This window comes from Eptesicus fuscus, chromosome 14 (assembly GCF_027574615.1).
Source record: "Eptesicus fuscus isolate TK198812 chromosome 14, DD_ASM_mEF_20220401, whole genome shotgun sequence".
NCBI lineage: Eukaryota > Metazoa > Chordata > Mammalia > Chiroptera > Vespertilionidae > Eptesicus > Eptesicus fuscus.
Window position 1 is genome coordinate 946,202 of NC_072486.1, and position 15,035 is coordinate 961,236.

General features: G+C 62.3%; 1 protein-coding gene and 1 long non-coding RNA gene across 5 annotated transcripts; one reads left to right on the top strand and one right to left on the bottom strand.

The window, feature by feature from the left end:
• Positions 1 to 61: 61 nt before the first annotated feature.
• Positions 62 to 2,721, bottom strand: LOC129151483 (uncharacterized). 2 transcript variants are annotated; one of them, XR_008558171.1, is made up of 3 exons: positions 2,434 to 2,721; positions 1,276 to 1,322; positions 62 to 261 (listed from the first exon to the last, which is right to left on the bottom strand). It is a non-coding gene; the product is annotated as an uncharacterized LOC129151483 (long non-coding RNA). The 2 variants fall into 2 exon arrangements; XR_008558170.1 differs by lacking the exon at positions 2,434 to 2,721 and adding an exon at positions 1,560 to 1,768.
• Positions 1,760 to 14,268, top strand: UPP1 (uridine phosphorylase 1). 3 transcript variants are annotated; one of them, XM_054726567.1, is made up of 8 exons: positions 1,760 to 1,986; positions 7,063 to 7,127; positions 10,259 to 10,376; positions 11,504 to 11,656; positions 12,019 to 12,133; positions 12,509 to 12,718; positions 12,930 to 13,076; positions 13,914 to 14,268. In XM_054726567.1, the coding sequence occupies exons 2-8, from the start codon at positions 7,084 to 7,086 to the stop codon at positions 14,081 to 14,083; spliced, it is 957 nt and encodes a 318-aa protein (XP_054582542.1). In that variant the 5' UTR covers positions 1,760 to 1,986; positions 7,063 to 7,083; the 3' UTR covers positions 14,084 to 14,268. The 3 variants fall into 3 exon arrangements, with proteins under 3 accessions (XP_054582542.1, XP_028010017.2, XP_054582543.1); XM_028154216.2 differs by having other exon boundaries at positions 1,767 to 1,986; positions 11,504 to 11,662; XM_054726568.1 differs by lacking the exons at positions 1,760 to 1,986; positions 10,259 to 10,376; positions 11,504 to 11,656 and having other exon boundaries at positions 7,085 to 7,127.
• Positions 14,269 to 15,035: the final 767 nt, after the last annotated feature.

Consider the following 15,035-nt stretch of genomic DNA (forward strand, 5'->3'; position numbering starts at 1 on the left):
CGGCGCGAGGGTGGGGTTTTGCTCCGTGCATTTCTCTGGGATGCTAAGGAGGCGGCCTTTGGGGCGCCATGCCTCCCCCCGGCCACCCCGGGAAGCCCCAGTGTCTGGGACCCACTTCCTCCCCATCACCAGCTGACATCACCCCGCCGTGGGTACCCGTGGCGGTGACATTTTCATTGAAGGCTGTTGTTCAGACTTTAGCTGGAAGAAACTCAGACACCCCCTTGATTGGTTCCTGTAATCTCTGCAGAGGTCATTTTTCTGTTAAAAAATTAATTCCAGAATATTGGGATGTACTTTATATCGAGAAAAGGATTAATTTATTACACCTCAAAGTTTTAAACATTTAATGTAGAAGCACTGGAGCATTTGCAAGTTTTAAATGTTTGCTAATTTTTCAATAAACTGGGATCTATACTATTAAACATACATTTTGTCCTTCAAGTAAAAATGTCTTTAATTTCAGTATTTAACTTAGTAGTCTTAGCAAAAATTCTTCAGTAGACTGGCTTCTCTTGTTTTATAAATGTTGCTGCTGTTTTTATGTAATGAGCATTTTTTATATTTTGTACATTTCATTCATTAGTAAAATAATCATTTCCCAATGAAAGATTGCCAGGAAGACAAATAAGGTCACAAATATTTTAGCTTCCTTCCTGGAGTAATGTATCATGCCCTCGCTCACCTGATTAGAAGCTTCAAATTAGTTTTTTAAATGCGATATTAAGTGAGCTCATGTGTCTACATTGTTTGATCAAACCGATGTCCCTGGGGAATATACGAGTGCTGGTGGCTGTGCGATGGAATAGAAAGAATGTAGCATTATAACAGACTCCTATTTTCCCTCTTTTCTTCCTCCTCCTCCTCCCCCCTCTCCCTCAGTTCCAACCTCATTCTCAAACATCCCCACCCGAAGAAAATTACTGGGGAACAGATATCAGTAACACACAACTGTCTTTTAAAAAAATAATAGTCAACCTCATACCCATATGCTGGAGGTTTGGGGACATAAAGTTCATACATAAGGGCTTTATTTAAAAAAAGTGTTCTTATTGTGTTGTGTGTTTTTTTTAGAGAGACAGGAAGGGAGAGGGAGCGAGATCTAGAAACATCGATGATGAGAGAATCATTGATGGGCTGCCTCCTGCACGCCCCGCTGGGGATCGGAGTCGGCTCCTGGGCACGGGCCCTGCAGGGAATCGAACCCGGGCCCTTCAGTCCGATGCTCTCTCCACTGAGCCACACCTGCCAGGCCCACAGTGACCAGGCTCTCACCTGACAAGGCGTCTTCAGTGTTAGATTTTCCGGTTCCCGGGCAGCCTCTTGGAAATGAAAGACACGAGTCCAGATGCCCCGGAGGCGCCAGGCCACCGCCGTCCCCGCCCCTCCCCGCGGCCCGGGAGGGTACGTGCGGGGGAGCAGGTGGCCGGATCCGGCAGTGGTGCGTCCCCGCCGGCGGCTGAGTCACTTCCTCTGCGCCCGCGGCCCCGGCCGTGCCCCGAGCGGGGCTCCCGGCTGGGAAGGTCCCCGGCGGGACGCAGGCCGGGGCCGCTCCGCACCTTTTCCCTCCGCGCGTCCTCCCCGCGGGGGGCGGGGCCTCTCCCGTCCGCCCTGCGCTCCTGCCCCGGCGGTGGCCGCGGCGGGGAAGCTCCCCCAGAGCGTCCGGCCGGACGGGGCGGAGAGCAGCTCCCGGCAGGCCCGCAGGTGGCGGGGTGACTCGGGAGGGCGGGCCGGTCCCACCCGCGCTCCGGGAGGAAACCAGCGGCGGAAAGGGCGGGGAGGCCGGGGGCGCGGCCCGGGGGCGGGGCGGGCGGGCCGCGGACTCAGATCCGAAATTCCCTTTGCTCCGGGTCACCTCCCGGTTCCGGTCGGGCGCGCAGCCTCCGGCCCCGCGTGTCCCCCCAGACCCCCGGTGCCCCCGCCCCCGCGAGTGTGTGTCGCCGGCGGCGCTCCAGGCTGGCGCGGCCCGTGCAGCAGCTCCGCGCGGTGAGTGGTCCTCGGCCCGGCCCCGCTTTCGGGAGCCACGGACTTGCCGGGAGGGGGCTCGGGCTCGCGAAGACCTCGGCCATTTGCTGGGAGGATGCGTGGGGCGCGGGGCGGGGAGAAAGAGGGCGCCCGGAAGGGATGCTCAGGAGGGGGGCCGGCGGGGAGGGGGGCCCGCGGGGAGGGGCCCGCGGGGAGGGTGGGCTTGCTCGCGTCCACCCACAGCGGCCTCTCCCGTGCCCTCGGCACCCGGGGCGCAGCGGGGTGTGGGTCCCCGGCCAGGTTCCACCTGTTGGAGGCGGAGTCGGCAGGTGGCCCCCGCAGAGAGTCCCCCTCCCCCAGCCCACGCTTTCCAAACCCGGCGGGAAGGGGCTCGGGAACCCCTAGGCGCCCTCCCCCCCTTTCCCGCGGGGAGTGCAGTTGCGTCTCGGACAAGGCGGCTTGGCAGACCTGAGAGTCCAAGGGGCTCCGGGAGGCGCCGCCCGGTGAGCAGATGGGCCCCGTGCAGTCCTGGCGGCGCAGAGACTCGACGGCCCTGGTTCTGGGACCCGCGGCTCCCTGCGCGGAGGGAGCGGTCCTTTCACAGCTCCCCTCGGCGGGAGGCGGGCCTTGGGCCCGGGGGCGGCACTGGGTCCCCAGGTCCTCCTTCCTAGTCAGGGCTTGGCCAGCTGACTCACGGCCTCCCTGGAGCGCGGCTCGGGCCGGTACCTCCCGGGACCGCGGCGGCCCCTCCCTGGACCACCGCCTCCCTGGCCTGAGGTCGGCGCCTCGCCAGGCCCCTGCCCCTCGGGGGCGCTCCCAGAGAAACCCCGTGTGAAATGCTTCCCGCCGGCCCTGCGTTTTCCGGTGGACTCAGGCGACCCTGACCCTGGACACGCCCCACTGCCCGTGCGGAAGTCCGCACACACCCACCCGCCGCACCCCGCCCTCCGCGCGGATGCGCTTTGGCTCACACTCCGCGTCCTGCTGTCTGCCTGCGGCCAGAGACCTTTGGTTCCATTCATTGGTGAGGAGATGGGCCATTTCCTCGAATGGAAACAATGCCCTGCATCCTCCCGGAGCCCCGCTCTGGGGGTCCAGGGCCCCGGCAGTCTCCAGGGATTTCCTCTCGGACTTCCCCTCCTTACGGCACCCGCCCCCCTCCTTCCGTGCGCCCCATTGTGGGCTTTCACTCAGCGCGGCTCATTGGGCACAGAGTATAGTCTAGGTTCCCGTTCATGTAGCGCATTTCAGTTCAAACGGATACATTAATTTTTCTTTACTGTGGTTTCTGTCCAAGTGGACTGTTTTTGTCTTTCCTGATTGTGAAGTTAATACTCATTGTAAAAAAAAAAAATAGTAAATAACAAAGTGACACCTCCAGCTTCTTCTACTACCTGAAGGCGAACCCTCGCCCGCCCCCCCACAGTTGAAATATGAACTGTGTTCATTCAGAATCCTGTAAACATCTGCATACCGTGGATGGAAAGGGGCCCCTGTACACCTGACAAGCTCTGGGGAGGCCTGCCTGGTGGCCCTACAAGCTCAGCGGCCACGCAACCCCAGAGGATGGCGTGACCGTAATCCTAAGGAAGCGCGGGCCTCTGTACAGAACACGCTGGAGCTGCCCGCCTCGGAGCGCCTCCCAGGCCCTCGGTGCTGCTTCCCGGCAGTTGTCCTTAGTTTGGCTCCTAAACTCGTGGGAGGCTCGTTCTCAGGCTGGGCATTCTCCCGTCGGCGGACGTGAGCTACTTACACAAAGTAGCGTGCCTGTCTGGCTTGTACTTTAACGGGCGATGTTACACAACAAATGTTAACTCCCTTCTTATTTATTTATTTAAATTTATTTTTATTGCTTTCAGAGTGGAAGGGAGAGGGAGAGAGAGAGAGAAACATCAATGATGAGAGAGAGTCATTGATTGGCTGCCTCCTGCACACCCCACACGGGGGATCAAGCCTGCATCCCGGGCACGTGCCCTCCCTGGTTGGTAATTGAACCGTGACCTCCTGGTTTAACTCCCCCTTTTAAAATAAAGGGTTTATGACGCCATCGCTAGCAAAAAAGGGAGGTTGCGAGTTACCCAGACATTCCAGAGTTTTGTTACCATAGATGCAAGAACAACAGGCTCAGTTAAGATCATAGTTGATTTGTGTCAGGGACGATGCCAGCCTAGGATGTGACTGCCCGCCGCAGACGGCTTCTTCACTAACATTTTAACGTCAGACCGCCCTCTGTGGTTACGTTAGGTCTCTGAGGGGTAGTCAGGTTGGCATGTGGGCCCTCTGTCCACCGGGCTCAGAGCAGAACCTGGCACGCGGCATCCTGGCCGGGAGTCCGGGACCCCCTCCTGCTGCAGGGAGAGCCCAGCCCTGCTGCGGAGGGCAGGCCTGTCTCAGGACACGGGCGATCCTGCCCGCGGCGAGAAGTCTGAGCATCGTGTACGGTGTTGGGAGAAATGTTCCCTAAAACTGCTGCAGCCAGCATTGCCCTCGGTGCCAGGGTCCAGCCTCACCCGCTGAGCAGGAGGCTGGGCCTGGGCCAAGCTGTCAGTCCTCCGGGAAGGTGTCTCTCAGGACAAAGGGCACACCCAGTGTCTCAGCCGCAGCCAGCGCCCTTGTGCTCTCGGAGCAGACTTTACAAAAATACGTTTTTATTGACTTCAGAGAGGAAGGGAGAGGGAGAGAGAGAGAAACATCAGTGATGAGAGAGAATCAGGGATCGGCGGCCTCCTGCATGCCCCACACTGGCGACGAGCCCACAACCCGAGCATGTGCCCTGACTGGGCACCGAACTGTGACCTCCTGGTTCATAGGTTGAGGCTCAACCACTGAGCCACGCCGTCCGGGCCAAACCCTGTCCTTTTGACTTTCTGCGGAGACTCTTGCTCGAGCATGATTGTTGAACTCTGGCCACTGATTCAACTTAGAATCCCTCTCCCCTCCCCAAGGTGGGGGTGGCTGAGGGTTCCAGTCCTCCCATCACTTGCTTGGTTCTGGCAACCAGCTGGGTCCTCAGGTGTGGTCCTAAGGTCACTTCGTCAAATAACAAAAGACACCGTTCATAGCAGCACAATTCACCATAGCTAAGATCTGGAAACAGCCTAAGTGCCCATCAGCAGATGAGAGTGCCCATCAGCAGATGAGTGGATTAGAAAACTGTGGAACATCTACACAATGGAATACTCAGCTGCTGTAAAAAGGAAGGATCTCCTACATTTGCAACAGCATGGATGGACCTGGAGAGCATTATGCTAAGTGAAATAAGCCAGGCACAGAAAGATAAATATCACATGATCTCACTCATTTGTGGAATATAATGAACACTGTACACTGATGAACAAAAACAGATCCAGAGACAGAGAAACATACAACAGACCATTAAACCTCAGAGGGAAGGTAGGGGAGGGTGGGGGTAAAGGGGAGAGATCAACCAGAGGACTTGTATGCATGCATATAAGCCTAACCAATGGACACAGACACCAGGGGGGTGAGGGCATAAGTGGCGGGGGCGGGGGTGGAGGTGGAGGGGCAATGGGGGGATAAAGACACATATGTAATACCTTAATCAATAAAAGAAAAAAAACACCACCGTTCCCATCTCAGCACAGGACGTGGTGAGGGCTTAGGAGCTCTGTCAGGGATGGGAGGAAGACCAGGTGTGTTTGTAATCCCGGTGAGGGCTCGGGGCTCGGGCTGCTGCCCCTCAGGACTCGCTGGCCTCCTCAGCTCCCTTCACTGGGCCCGAGGCTGGCGTCTGCAGAGAAGTGTCGTGTAGATGTCGGGGGACAAGCCAGGGGAGGAGAGGAAACCACAGGGAAGCCTCAGCTCCAGGCCCAGACCCAGACCCAGCTCCAGGCCCCCCTCAGCTCCAGGACCCCCTCAGCTCCAGGCCCCCTCAACTCCAGGCCTAGCCTCAGCTCCAGGACCCCCTCAGCTCCAGGCCCCCCTCAACTCCAGGCCCCACCTCAGCTCCAGGACCCCCTCAGCTCCAGGCCTAGCCTCAGCTCCAGGCCCAGCCTCAGCTCCAGGACCCCCTCAGCTCCAGGCCCCCTCAACTCCAGGCCCAGCCTCAGCTCCAGGCCCAGCTGGCGGCATTTTCTCCGCTTTCAGGACTGGCTGAGACGGCCGAGTTTAGCTGGTAATTACAGTTACCCAGCCCTTCCTCCACAGGCACCTGTGGGGTGTTAGCCAGGTGGCCCCGGTTTCTGACAGGTGTCTGGGGAGATACCTGGTTGGGAACCTGCCCGGCCTGGACGGGCCTGGCTGCTCTTGGTGACTCCACTCACCCCGTTTCCTGCCTGGGCATTGGGTGGCCCGGCCTCACTCCGCTCAGCTCTAAGCTCGGTGTCCCCGCCAGGCGACAGGCTGGGGGAACCTGGAGCCGCCCAGGTGCCAGGCCAGGTGCTCAGGGACCTGCCGTGTCAGCTGAGTCCCCTGCGCGCTGTGGCTCAGCTCTCCTCCCTGCGGAGACCTGTCCTAGGTCATGTTTGGTGCCCCAAAGTCTATGGGGTTGTTCCCTCCCGGGCTTGGGGTGGAGGCGGGGCAGAGGACCCACGCACCAGCCTCAGTCCTCCTCCTCCCGGGGCAGGTCCCTGGGAGCTGGGCCTGAGCAGCCCTTCCTCTCGGAGCGGTGCTTGAGGCCGGAGGAGGACAGGGAGCGTGCTGGGAGCTCAGGCAGCGGGGTCTGCTGGGTCGAGACCTCCTGTCACTGTCTGCAGGTTACACGGCTTCACTGGCGGTCCCGTGACCTTGGACCCTACCAGGGGTCACTGTAGTTCAATCAGTTCAACAGGGGCCCCTAGACTGAGGGGCTCTGCTCTGATGCCCTCAGCAAGCCGAGCCGGGCAGTGCCTCAAGTCCCCAGATGAGGCCATGAAGGACAGCCAGTCCGCAGCTGGGAGCAGAGCCCCTCAGGAGCCCCCGCCCAGCCTCCTCTCGTCCCCTCTCGTCCCCTCTCGTCCCCTCTCGTCCCCTGTCGTCCCCACCCAGGCTCCCCGGGGCTGGGCTCGCACCACTTCCCGTTGACTTCATCTGTGCTCAGACACCCACAGCGTTCTTGCGGCTCAGTGTCCGGTTCACACGGCTCCCTGTCGCCCCCAGGTTCCTGCCGTGGCTGCCGGGATGGCCCTCCCGGGAGGTGGCGCAGAGGAGCCTGAGCCCCACAGGTGAGGCCCTGGGCGGGGTTCTGGGTGGTGCTGACTCAGAGGGGCCTGTGCCGGCGGACGCTCAGGATGGGCTGGGGACTGAGATGGGGGCGCAGAGCTGGGTGGAGGCGCGGTCCGGCCCGGCCTGGGCTCTGCGAACCCCGTGTTTAGTGCTCAGCTCTGCATCCCGCGGGGTTTACCGGGCACCTGGACACGCTTCTGGAACTCAGCCCCTGTTCTCCCAGCTCCCTCTCGGTCCTGAGTCTTAAGTGCTTTCCTGATTTCAGTTTCCCTTGGTCGTTCTCATGGCACCTTTTGTGTTTATTTGTTGGAAAAGCACGGATTTCTTCTGTTAGTCCCGATTCCCGTGTGGACTTCACGTCCACTAACTTTTCTTGTTTCCTGGACACTCACTGCCCCACCTCTGCCGGCTGACCTGGGGTGACCTGGGAGACCCTGCCCTGCCGCAGTGGCCTCCAGGTCCCCGTGACCTCTGACCTTGAGCCTCTGGGAGCCCCCACTTGGGGGGATTCTCAGGAGCTCCTCTGTGACTCCGAGGCCTCGCACGCTGGTCACATGTCCAGGTGTAACTCCACACGCACACCGGCCCCACCTCCGTCCCTGTGGGCGCTCAGCTCCGTTTTCACGTGGAGGCGGCCTTGTGAGCGTTACCTGCGGAGGTGACGGTTTTTTGAACGGTAGAGTCCCTGCTGCTTTCGGTGGCTGACAACCAAGGATGCCCTGTCCCGGGTTCGGAGCCCCCTTGGGTGAGGACCGGGGCTGGGAGGGGAAGTGGTTGAAACGAAGTTGCAGAAGGAGAGCCGGGCTCCAGTGCCACGTGCGTGACTCCACAGGGTCACCCCTTCCCCCCTCCCTCCTCCCGCAGTTACCCTCCCTCACTTACCCTCCCTCACTTACCCTCCCTCACTTACCCTCCCTCACCTACCCTCCCTCACTTACCCTCCCTCACTTACCCTCCCTCACTTACCCTCCCTCACTTACCCTCCCTCACTTACCCTCCCTCACTTACCCTCCCTCGGTCTTATGGCCACCTGTCTGTCGAGGGGCCAGGCCTGGCGAGGCCCCATGCGCAGCCTCTGCTGAAGATGTGACCCCGCGCCTTGGGCATGGGGGTCACGGAGTGACTAGGTACCGGGACTAGTGACTCCTCACCACAGAGTCGAATGCCTCCCGCCTGACTGCCCGGTGTTTCGTACACGCAGCGCAGGGCCTGCCGTGAGGCCGGCCTTACACGCAGCGCGGTCCCCGAGGCCTCCCAGCTCCCCCAGCCCTGCTCCCGGGTCCCCGGGTCCCGCCTGCCCTGACACGGCCGGTCCCTCCCTGCTGGCCCGTGCCTCACATCAGCACATGCTTGTTCCTTGAATGAAGCGACGGAGCAGAGCAGAGTGAAGCCGCTTCCCTGGGCGTGGGCTGGAGACACCGTTTTCCAACAACGCGCCCTTGACGTGTCCTTGTAAAGCCCCTCAAGGCCAGTGTGAGCACGGTCCAGCCCGTCTCGGAGCCTGTCCGCTCCGTCTGTTTTAAAGTCATTGCTGGCCCTCAGGGACGCCCTGGTGCGCGTCCTCTCCCAGAACCAGAGCGGAAGGAAGGCAGTGGCCTTCTGCGGGCACCTGCGGGCACAGCACCCTGAGGGCTCATCACGGACCCGGGGCGCTAGGAGCTCAGATGCCGGGTGTGAAGCCGGAGGTCTGCTTGGCCCTCAGGTCGGCGGGGGCCCTGGTTCCACAGAAGCCTGGGCTGGGTCCCTGGGGCGTGGCCTCCCTGCCCCAGGGGAGCGAGACTCACCCTGAGCCTGGAGACCGAGGGAGCCTGGTCGGGACCGGGCGGGGCCGGCAGACAGGTGTGGTCTGGGCGTCCGTGGCGACGGGGGTCTGTGGTGACCGAGCGGAGCCCAGAGGTCTAACACCCGCCCGCGGCAGCCGGCCAGCGCGTCCCCTTTTGTAGAGAGATCTTCCTGTCTCTTTAACATTCCGTGTCCGGCTTTCCCGCGTCAGCCTTTCGAAAGGTTCAGGTGTGCGTTGATTGGGACGCCATCGTAGGGAAATGGGAGGAGGGGGCATTTGGGTGGGAGCCCAGTTGTGGACGGCTGATGCCCAAGCCAGGTGGAGGCCAGGTAAGATGGTAGAGGACGGAGCAAGAGGAGACAGTGATGGATGAGGCAGAAGGACGGGGTACAGGGACAGGTAAGGCGGCCTGGCGCCCCTTTTTGTGAGTGAGGTCCTGTCGGAACACCCACACTCCCTGAGTAAAGGGTGGTTTACAGTGGTTTCCGTCCCCGTGTGGCCTCTGCTCCCTGCCGTGGGACGATGGCAGAGCTCAGGCGGCTTGCAGACCAAAACCACTTGGTGTCTGGCCATTTCTTCCTTCTGCTCCTGTCCATGGTGAATGTAACATTTTAAAAATAAGGTCAAGTTTATGTGTGACGTGAACTTGAGTTGGGTAGCAACTGGCTGTACCTTTTATATGTGATTGAGCCTTTTTTTAAATTTTGTTAATCCTCACCCAAGGATATTTTTCCATTGATTTTCAGAGAGACTGGGAGGGAGGGGAGGAGGGAGAGAGAGAGAGAGAAACATCGATGTGAGAGAGTTACATGGATTGGTTGTCTCCCACACCCACCCAGCTGGGGCCAGGGGTCGAACCTGCAACTCAGGGACGTGCCCTCGACTAGGAATCACACCCACCTTCTGTGCCTGGGCTGATGCTCCACCGCTGAGCCACACTGGCCAGGGCCTGTGATTGAGCCTTTTGATATATTGAGAGAGATTCACCAATGGGCCGCCTCCTGCAACCCCCTACTGGTTATTGAGCCCACAACCCGGGCCTGTGCCCTGACCGGGAATCGAACCAATTCAGCCGTGACCTCCTGGTTGATGGGTTGATGCTCAACCACTGAGCCGCACTGGTCGGGCAGACCTTTTGATCTTGGCCACTTTAGGCTCCTTGGGTTGTTTCGAATCCACTCTCCAGACCGGGCCCTGGGTGTGGGGAGGGGAAGGGAGAGAGGGGGGGGAGAGGGTAGGCAGGAGGCGGGGCCTGGCGTGGGGGGGGCCTGTCCTTCCCCCCAGGGGCCACGCACTGGCCACGGGACCGGGTGCTCGGCTGACCGCCGCCCTCCTGGTGGGGAGCAGCGACCGCCTCCTCCAGCTCTGCAACCCGAACATCGCCACGATGAAGGAGGACATCCTCTACCACTTCGGCCTCAGCACCAGCTCGCACGACCTGCCGGCCATGTTCGGGGACGTGAAGGTGAGGCGCGGGGCCCGCCCCGATCCGTCTCCGCCAGCCGCCCCCACCGCGGCCGTTCGCCGAGCCACAGGCTGTCGGGTTCTTGCGAATTGTCCCTTGTCGTGTGTACCAGCCCGCGGGCAGCAGAAAACGGTCCGGGACGGCCCGTTGGCCCCGCTGCTTGCTCATCCGGGGTGTGCTGGGCCCACACGGGGGTTCCTAGTGCGTCTCAGGGGCCAGGGGACACGGCGTGGCCGGGGCAGGACAGGCAGAGCACCGCGCTGCGTGTGGTTCCTAAGGAACACGCTCACACGGCGCTGCGTCCCTTCACCCGCCTCAGTGGCTGTTTCCTCTTCAGAGACTTAGTTCCTTGACCATCAACCCCCTTAGCTGGCCTGCTTCCTGGCTTTTCTTGTGTAAAACAAGAGGAAAAGGGAGTTCTTACACACGTGGGTGACGGCCTTCAGTTCTCCGAGTCCCGCCGCTCCATGGCCACTTCCCGTGCCCCCGCCAGCCCCGGGCGCGTCCCACGCGTTGGCCACGTGCTGCTTGGGTGGTGGTGAGAGGTCGTAGACAGAAGCCCGTTTTATTTTGTTATTTTTTTTAATTTTCATTTTTTTAAATATGTTTTTATTGATGTCAGAGAGGGGAAGGGAGAGAGAGAGAAACATCCATGGTGAGAGAGAATCACTGACTGGCTGCCTCCTGCACGCCCCCTACTGGGGATGGAGCCCACAACCCAGGCCTGTGCCCTGACCGGGAATTGAACCCTGACCTCTGGTTCATAGGTCGATGCTCAACCACTGAGCCACGCCGGCCGGGGCCAGAAGCCCACTTTACAGATGGGCTGTGGGGCCTGGGCCGCTCAGCGAGGAGCCGGCTCCCCAGACTGTGAGCTGCTGTCCACGTGCTGCTCAGAGGCCGCAGGCAGGGCCCCACCCGCCCCCGGAGAAGCAGGTCTGGGCCCCCTCCGGCGAGCCGTGGCTTTGCTGAGTGAGACCCCCCCAGCCAGGCCCCCCGAGTCACCAGGAGGCGCCCAGGCAGTCTGCTCGCTGGGGCCAGGGAGCTGCATTTCTAGCAAGTTCCAGGAGGCGCAGGGTCGTGGGGGGGTGCGGGCCCTGCGCCGACGGCTCTGTCCTCTGCCGCAGTTCGTGTGTGTGGGGGGCAGCCCCTCCCGGATGAGTGCCTTCATCAAGTACGTGGCCTCGGAGCTGGGCCTGGGCCGGCCGGGCGAGGACTACCCCAACATCTGCGCGGGGACGGACCGCTACGCCATGTTCAAGGCGGGGCCCGTGCTGTCGGTCAGCGTGAGTGCCTGTCCCCGGGCGCCGTCCTGGGCTCTGCGGGCCCCCGGCCTCCACCCACAGGCCTGTCGGGCTGGGCGGATGGGACAGACCGAGGAGGCGCCGTGGGCTGCGGCCGGCGGTCGGTGCGGGAGCAGGGCGCGGGAGGAACGCCTGCAGGTGTGGGCGGGCTGTGCGGGGCTGGCTGTCGCCCAGGGCGGCGTGGGTCCCGGGGGACCGCCCTGTGCCGCCTCCCGCCTCCCGAGTCGCGCGGCCTTTGGTTTCTGTGCTGAGGTGCGTGCTCTGTGGCTGCCGGGGGTGAGGGTGGGGGTGCGGCAGCACACGGGCCGCGGAGCCTGACGCCCCTCCCTCCCGCCCAGCACGGCATGGGCATCCCCTCCATCGCCATCATGCTGCACGAGCTGCTCAAGCTGCTGTACCACGCCCGCTGCTCGGGCGTCACCGCCATCCGCATCGGCACGTCGGGCGGCATAGGTGAGTGGCCGGGGGCCGGGCCTTACCTGTTCTTAGAATGTTACTGGTGAGCCCGGCTGGTGTGGTTCAGTGGTGGAGTGTCGACCTATGACCCAGGAGGTCAGGGTTCAGTTCCCGGTCAGGGCACAGGCCCGGGTTGCAGGCTCCATCCCCAGTGTGGGGCGTGCAGGAGGCAGCCGGTCCATGATTCTCTCTCATCATGGATGTTTCTACCTCCCTCTCCCGTCCTCTCTGAAATCAATGAAAACATATATTTAAGAAAAAATAGAATGTTACCAGTGCCTCAGCGTTTGGGGTGCCGATGGGCCGGTCTCCTGCGTGTGCTTGGCCGCGCCGTCCGCCCCCCAGCGGCGGTGACACCGCTTCTGTCCTCAGGTCTGGAGCCCGGCTCCGTGGTGATCACCCGGCAGGCGGTGGACGCCTGCTTCAAGCCCGAGTTCGAGCAGCTGGTGCTGGGGAGGCGGGTGGTCCGCGGCACCGGCCTGGACGCGCGGCTGGTGCGGGAGCTGGCGCAGTGCTCCGCGGACCTGGACGAGTTCCCCACGGTCGTGGGCAACACCATGTGCACGCTGGACTTCTACGAAGGTGCGGGAGGGAGGGATGGATGGAGGGAGGGATGGAGGGAGGGGGGGCCCGTCTCCGTCTCACCGGCGTGCTGTCCACGTCGGGCGCCACGCCTGCTGGAGAGGCGGTGTGGGCTCCAGGGCAGGTGGGCGGGGGGTCAGAGCATCCCTGCGCCCCGGCGGGAGCCCCCCCCCCCCCCCCCCGCAGCGTGGCCCTCTCCTCGTGTCCGCAGGGCAGGGCCGTCTGGACGGGGCCCTGTGCTCCTACACGGAGCAGGACAAGCAGGAGTACCTGCGGGCGGCCCACGCGGCCGGCGTCCGCAACATCGAGATGGAGTCGTCCGTCTTCGCCGCCATGTGCAGCGCCTGCGGCCTCCCAGGTAGGCGGGCACTCAGCCGCCACCGCTCCCTTCTCCCGCCCGGTCCACCCTCCCGGGTCCCCACCCCAGCGTCTGCCTCCCGCCCACCCTGTCCCTGAGGCCTGCGCTGGACGGGGTGCCGGCTGTGACGGTCACGTGGCCGAGGGCAGGGTCTCAGTATCTGGGAGTCCCGGGCCACCAGGTGGGCTGAGGACGGTGGCCACCGGCTCCCTCAGGTTTTCCGGGCAACAGACAGCACCAGCCCTGCGCTGGGTCTGGCTTTCAGACTGGGATTTGCATCGGGGAGTATGCTCCCCACGTTCCCGGCCACCCTGCATCGGGGTGTATCCCCCCCACGTTCCCGGCCACCCTGCATCGGGGTGTATCCCCCCCACGTTCCCGGCCACCCTGCATCGGGGTGTATCCTCCCCACGTTCCCGGCCACCCTGCATCGGGGTGTATGCTCCCCACGTTCCCGGCCACCCTGCATCGGGGTGTATCCCCCCCACGTTCCCGGCCACCCTGCATCGGGGTGTATCCTCCCCACGTTCCCAGCCACCCTGCATCGGGGTGTATTCCCCCCACGTTCCCGGCCACCCTGCATCGGGGTGTATCCTCCCCACGTTCCCGGCCACCCTGCAGGGCCAGCTCAGTCCGGGGATGTGCCTGGGACTCGGTGGGAAGCGAAGGCGGAGGGAGGAGGAGAGGGCGGGGCAGGAGGAGGCCCCAGGCCCTCTGCGCTCGCCCCCTGTCAACATGCCTGTGCGTCCCCCTGAGGGAGGGCAGGGCGGCACCTTGTGTCGCAGGCTGAGCTGGAAGTCCCGCCCTCCCCGCTGACGTGACCTTTGCTCCCCGCAGCGGCCGTGGTGTGCGTCACCCTCCTCGACCGCCTGCGGGGGGACCAGATCTGCGCTCCCCACGACGTGCTGGCCGAGTACCAGCAGCGGCCGCAGCGGCTGGTCGGCCACTTCATCAAGCAGAGCCTGGCGGGGGCTGCCGTCCCTGCCTCCCGGAGACGATGCCAATGAGACCGAGGTCCGCTGTCTGCGGCCGCGCGATGAGGGAGCGGCTGCGCCCCGGGTCCCCTCCTCCGGCTCCAGGGCGCGCGCTCACGCGGATCGGCCTGATTTGGGTTTTCTGTACGAACGTTCCCCTGAAAATGGAAATGTTTCCGGGGGGAAACTTCAGACTTTTAAACGCTCATGGTTGTCTGATTTCACATCGCTAAGCAAGTCTGATTCTGGGGCCCGAACACTCACTTCCTGGTGTAGCTGTCCAGCCGGCGGTAGCGAGAGCCGCGAACACCCAGAGGCAGCCCAGGAGGCTGAGGAGGGAATGCCCAGGAGCACACGGACACGCGTGTCAGGCGGACCCCGAGCGACATGGGTTTGAGCTGCGCAGGTCCCCTCAGACAGGGAGTTTTTCTTTTCTAGAGGATTTTTAAAAAACTGGTTTTTAGGGAGATCGAGAGGGAGAGAGAGAAACTCCGAGTTGTTCCACTTATTCACGCACTTATTCACGCTTCCTTTCTGAACTCCTCACCTGAGGATGTGTTTTTGTTTTTAGTTGGTTTTAGAGAGAAACATGCCTCCAGTACACTCCCTGACGGGGGATCGAACCTGCCACCTTGGGGTGCTGGGGTGACGCTCGAACCAGCTGAGCAGCCGGCCAGGGCCAGACGCGGGCTTTTTCTTGGCCCACAGCCCGTGGCCTGTGCAGGCCACACCCACATTGTGGGGGTGACTGGCGGCGGGGGCTGTGTGGAGGGCCGGCTGTAGTTACACGGAGACTGTCCACCGCGCGGGAGGTGGGCGCCCCTAACCGGTGTGCTTCCCATCCACTGCCTATACACACAGCTCGCTCCTCGCACACAGCCACGTTTCCGGAAACCGGGTGTCAGCCTGACGACGCTGCCATAGGGGCCTGCTCCACACGCCGGCCGACGGAGCTGGGCCCTTGGGCCTGTGGGTGGGAATGGTC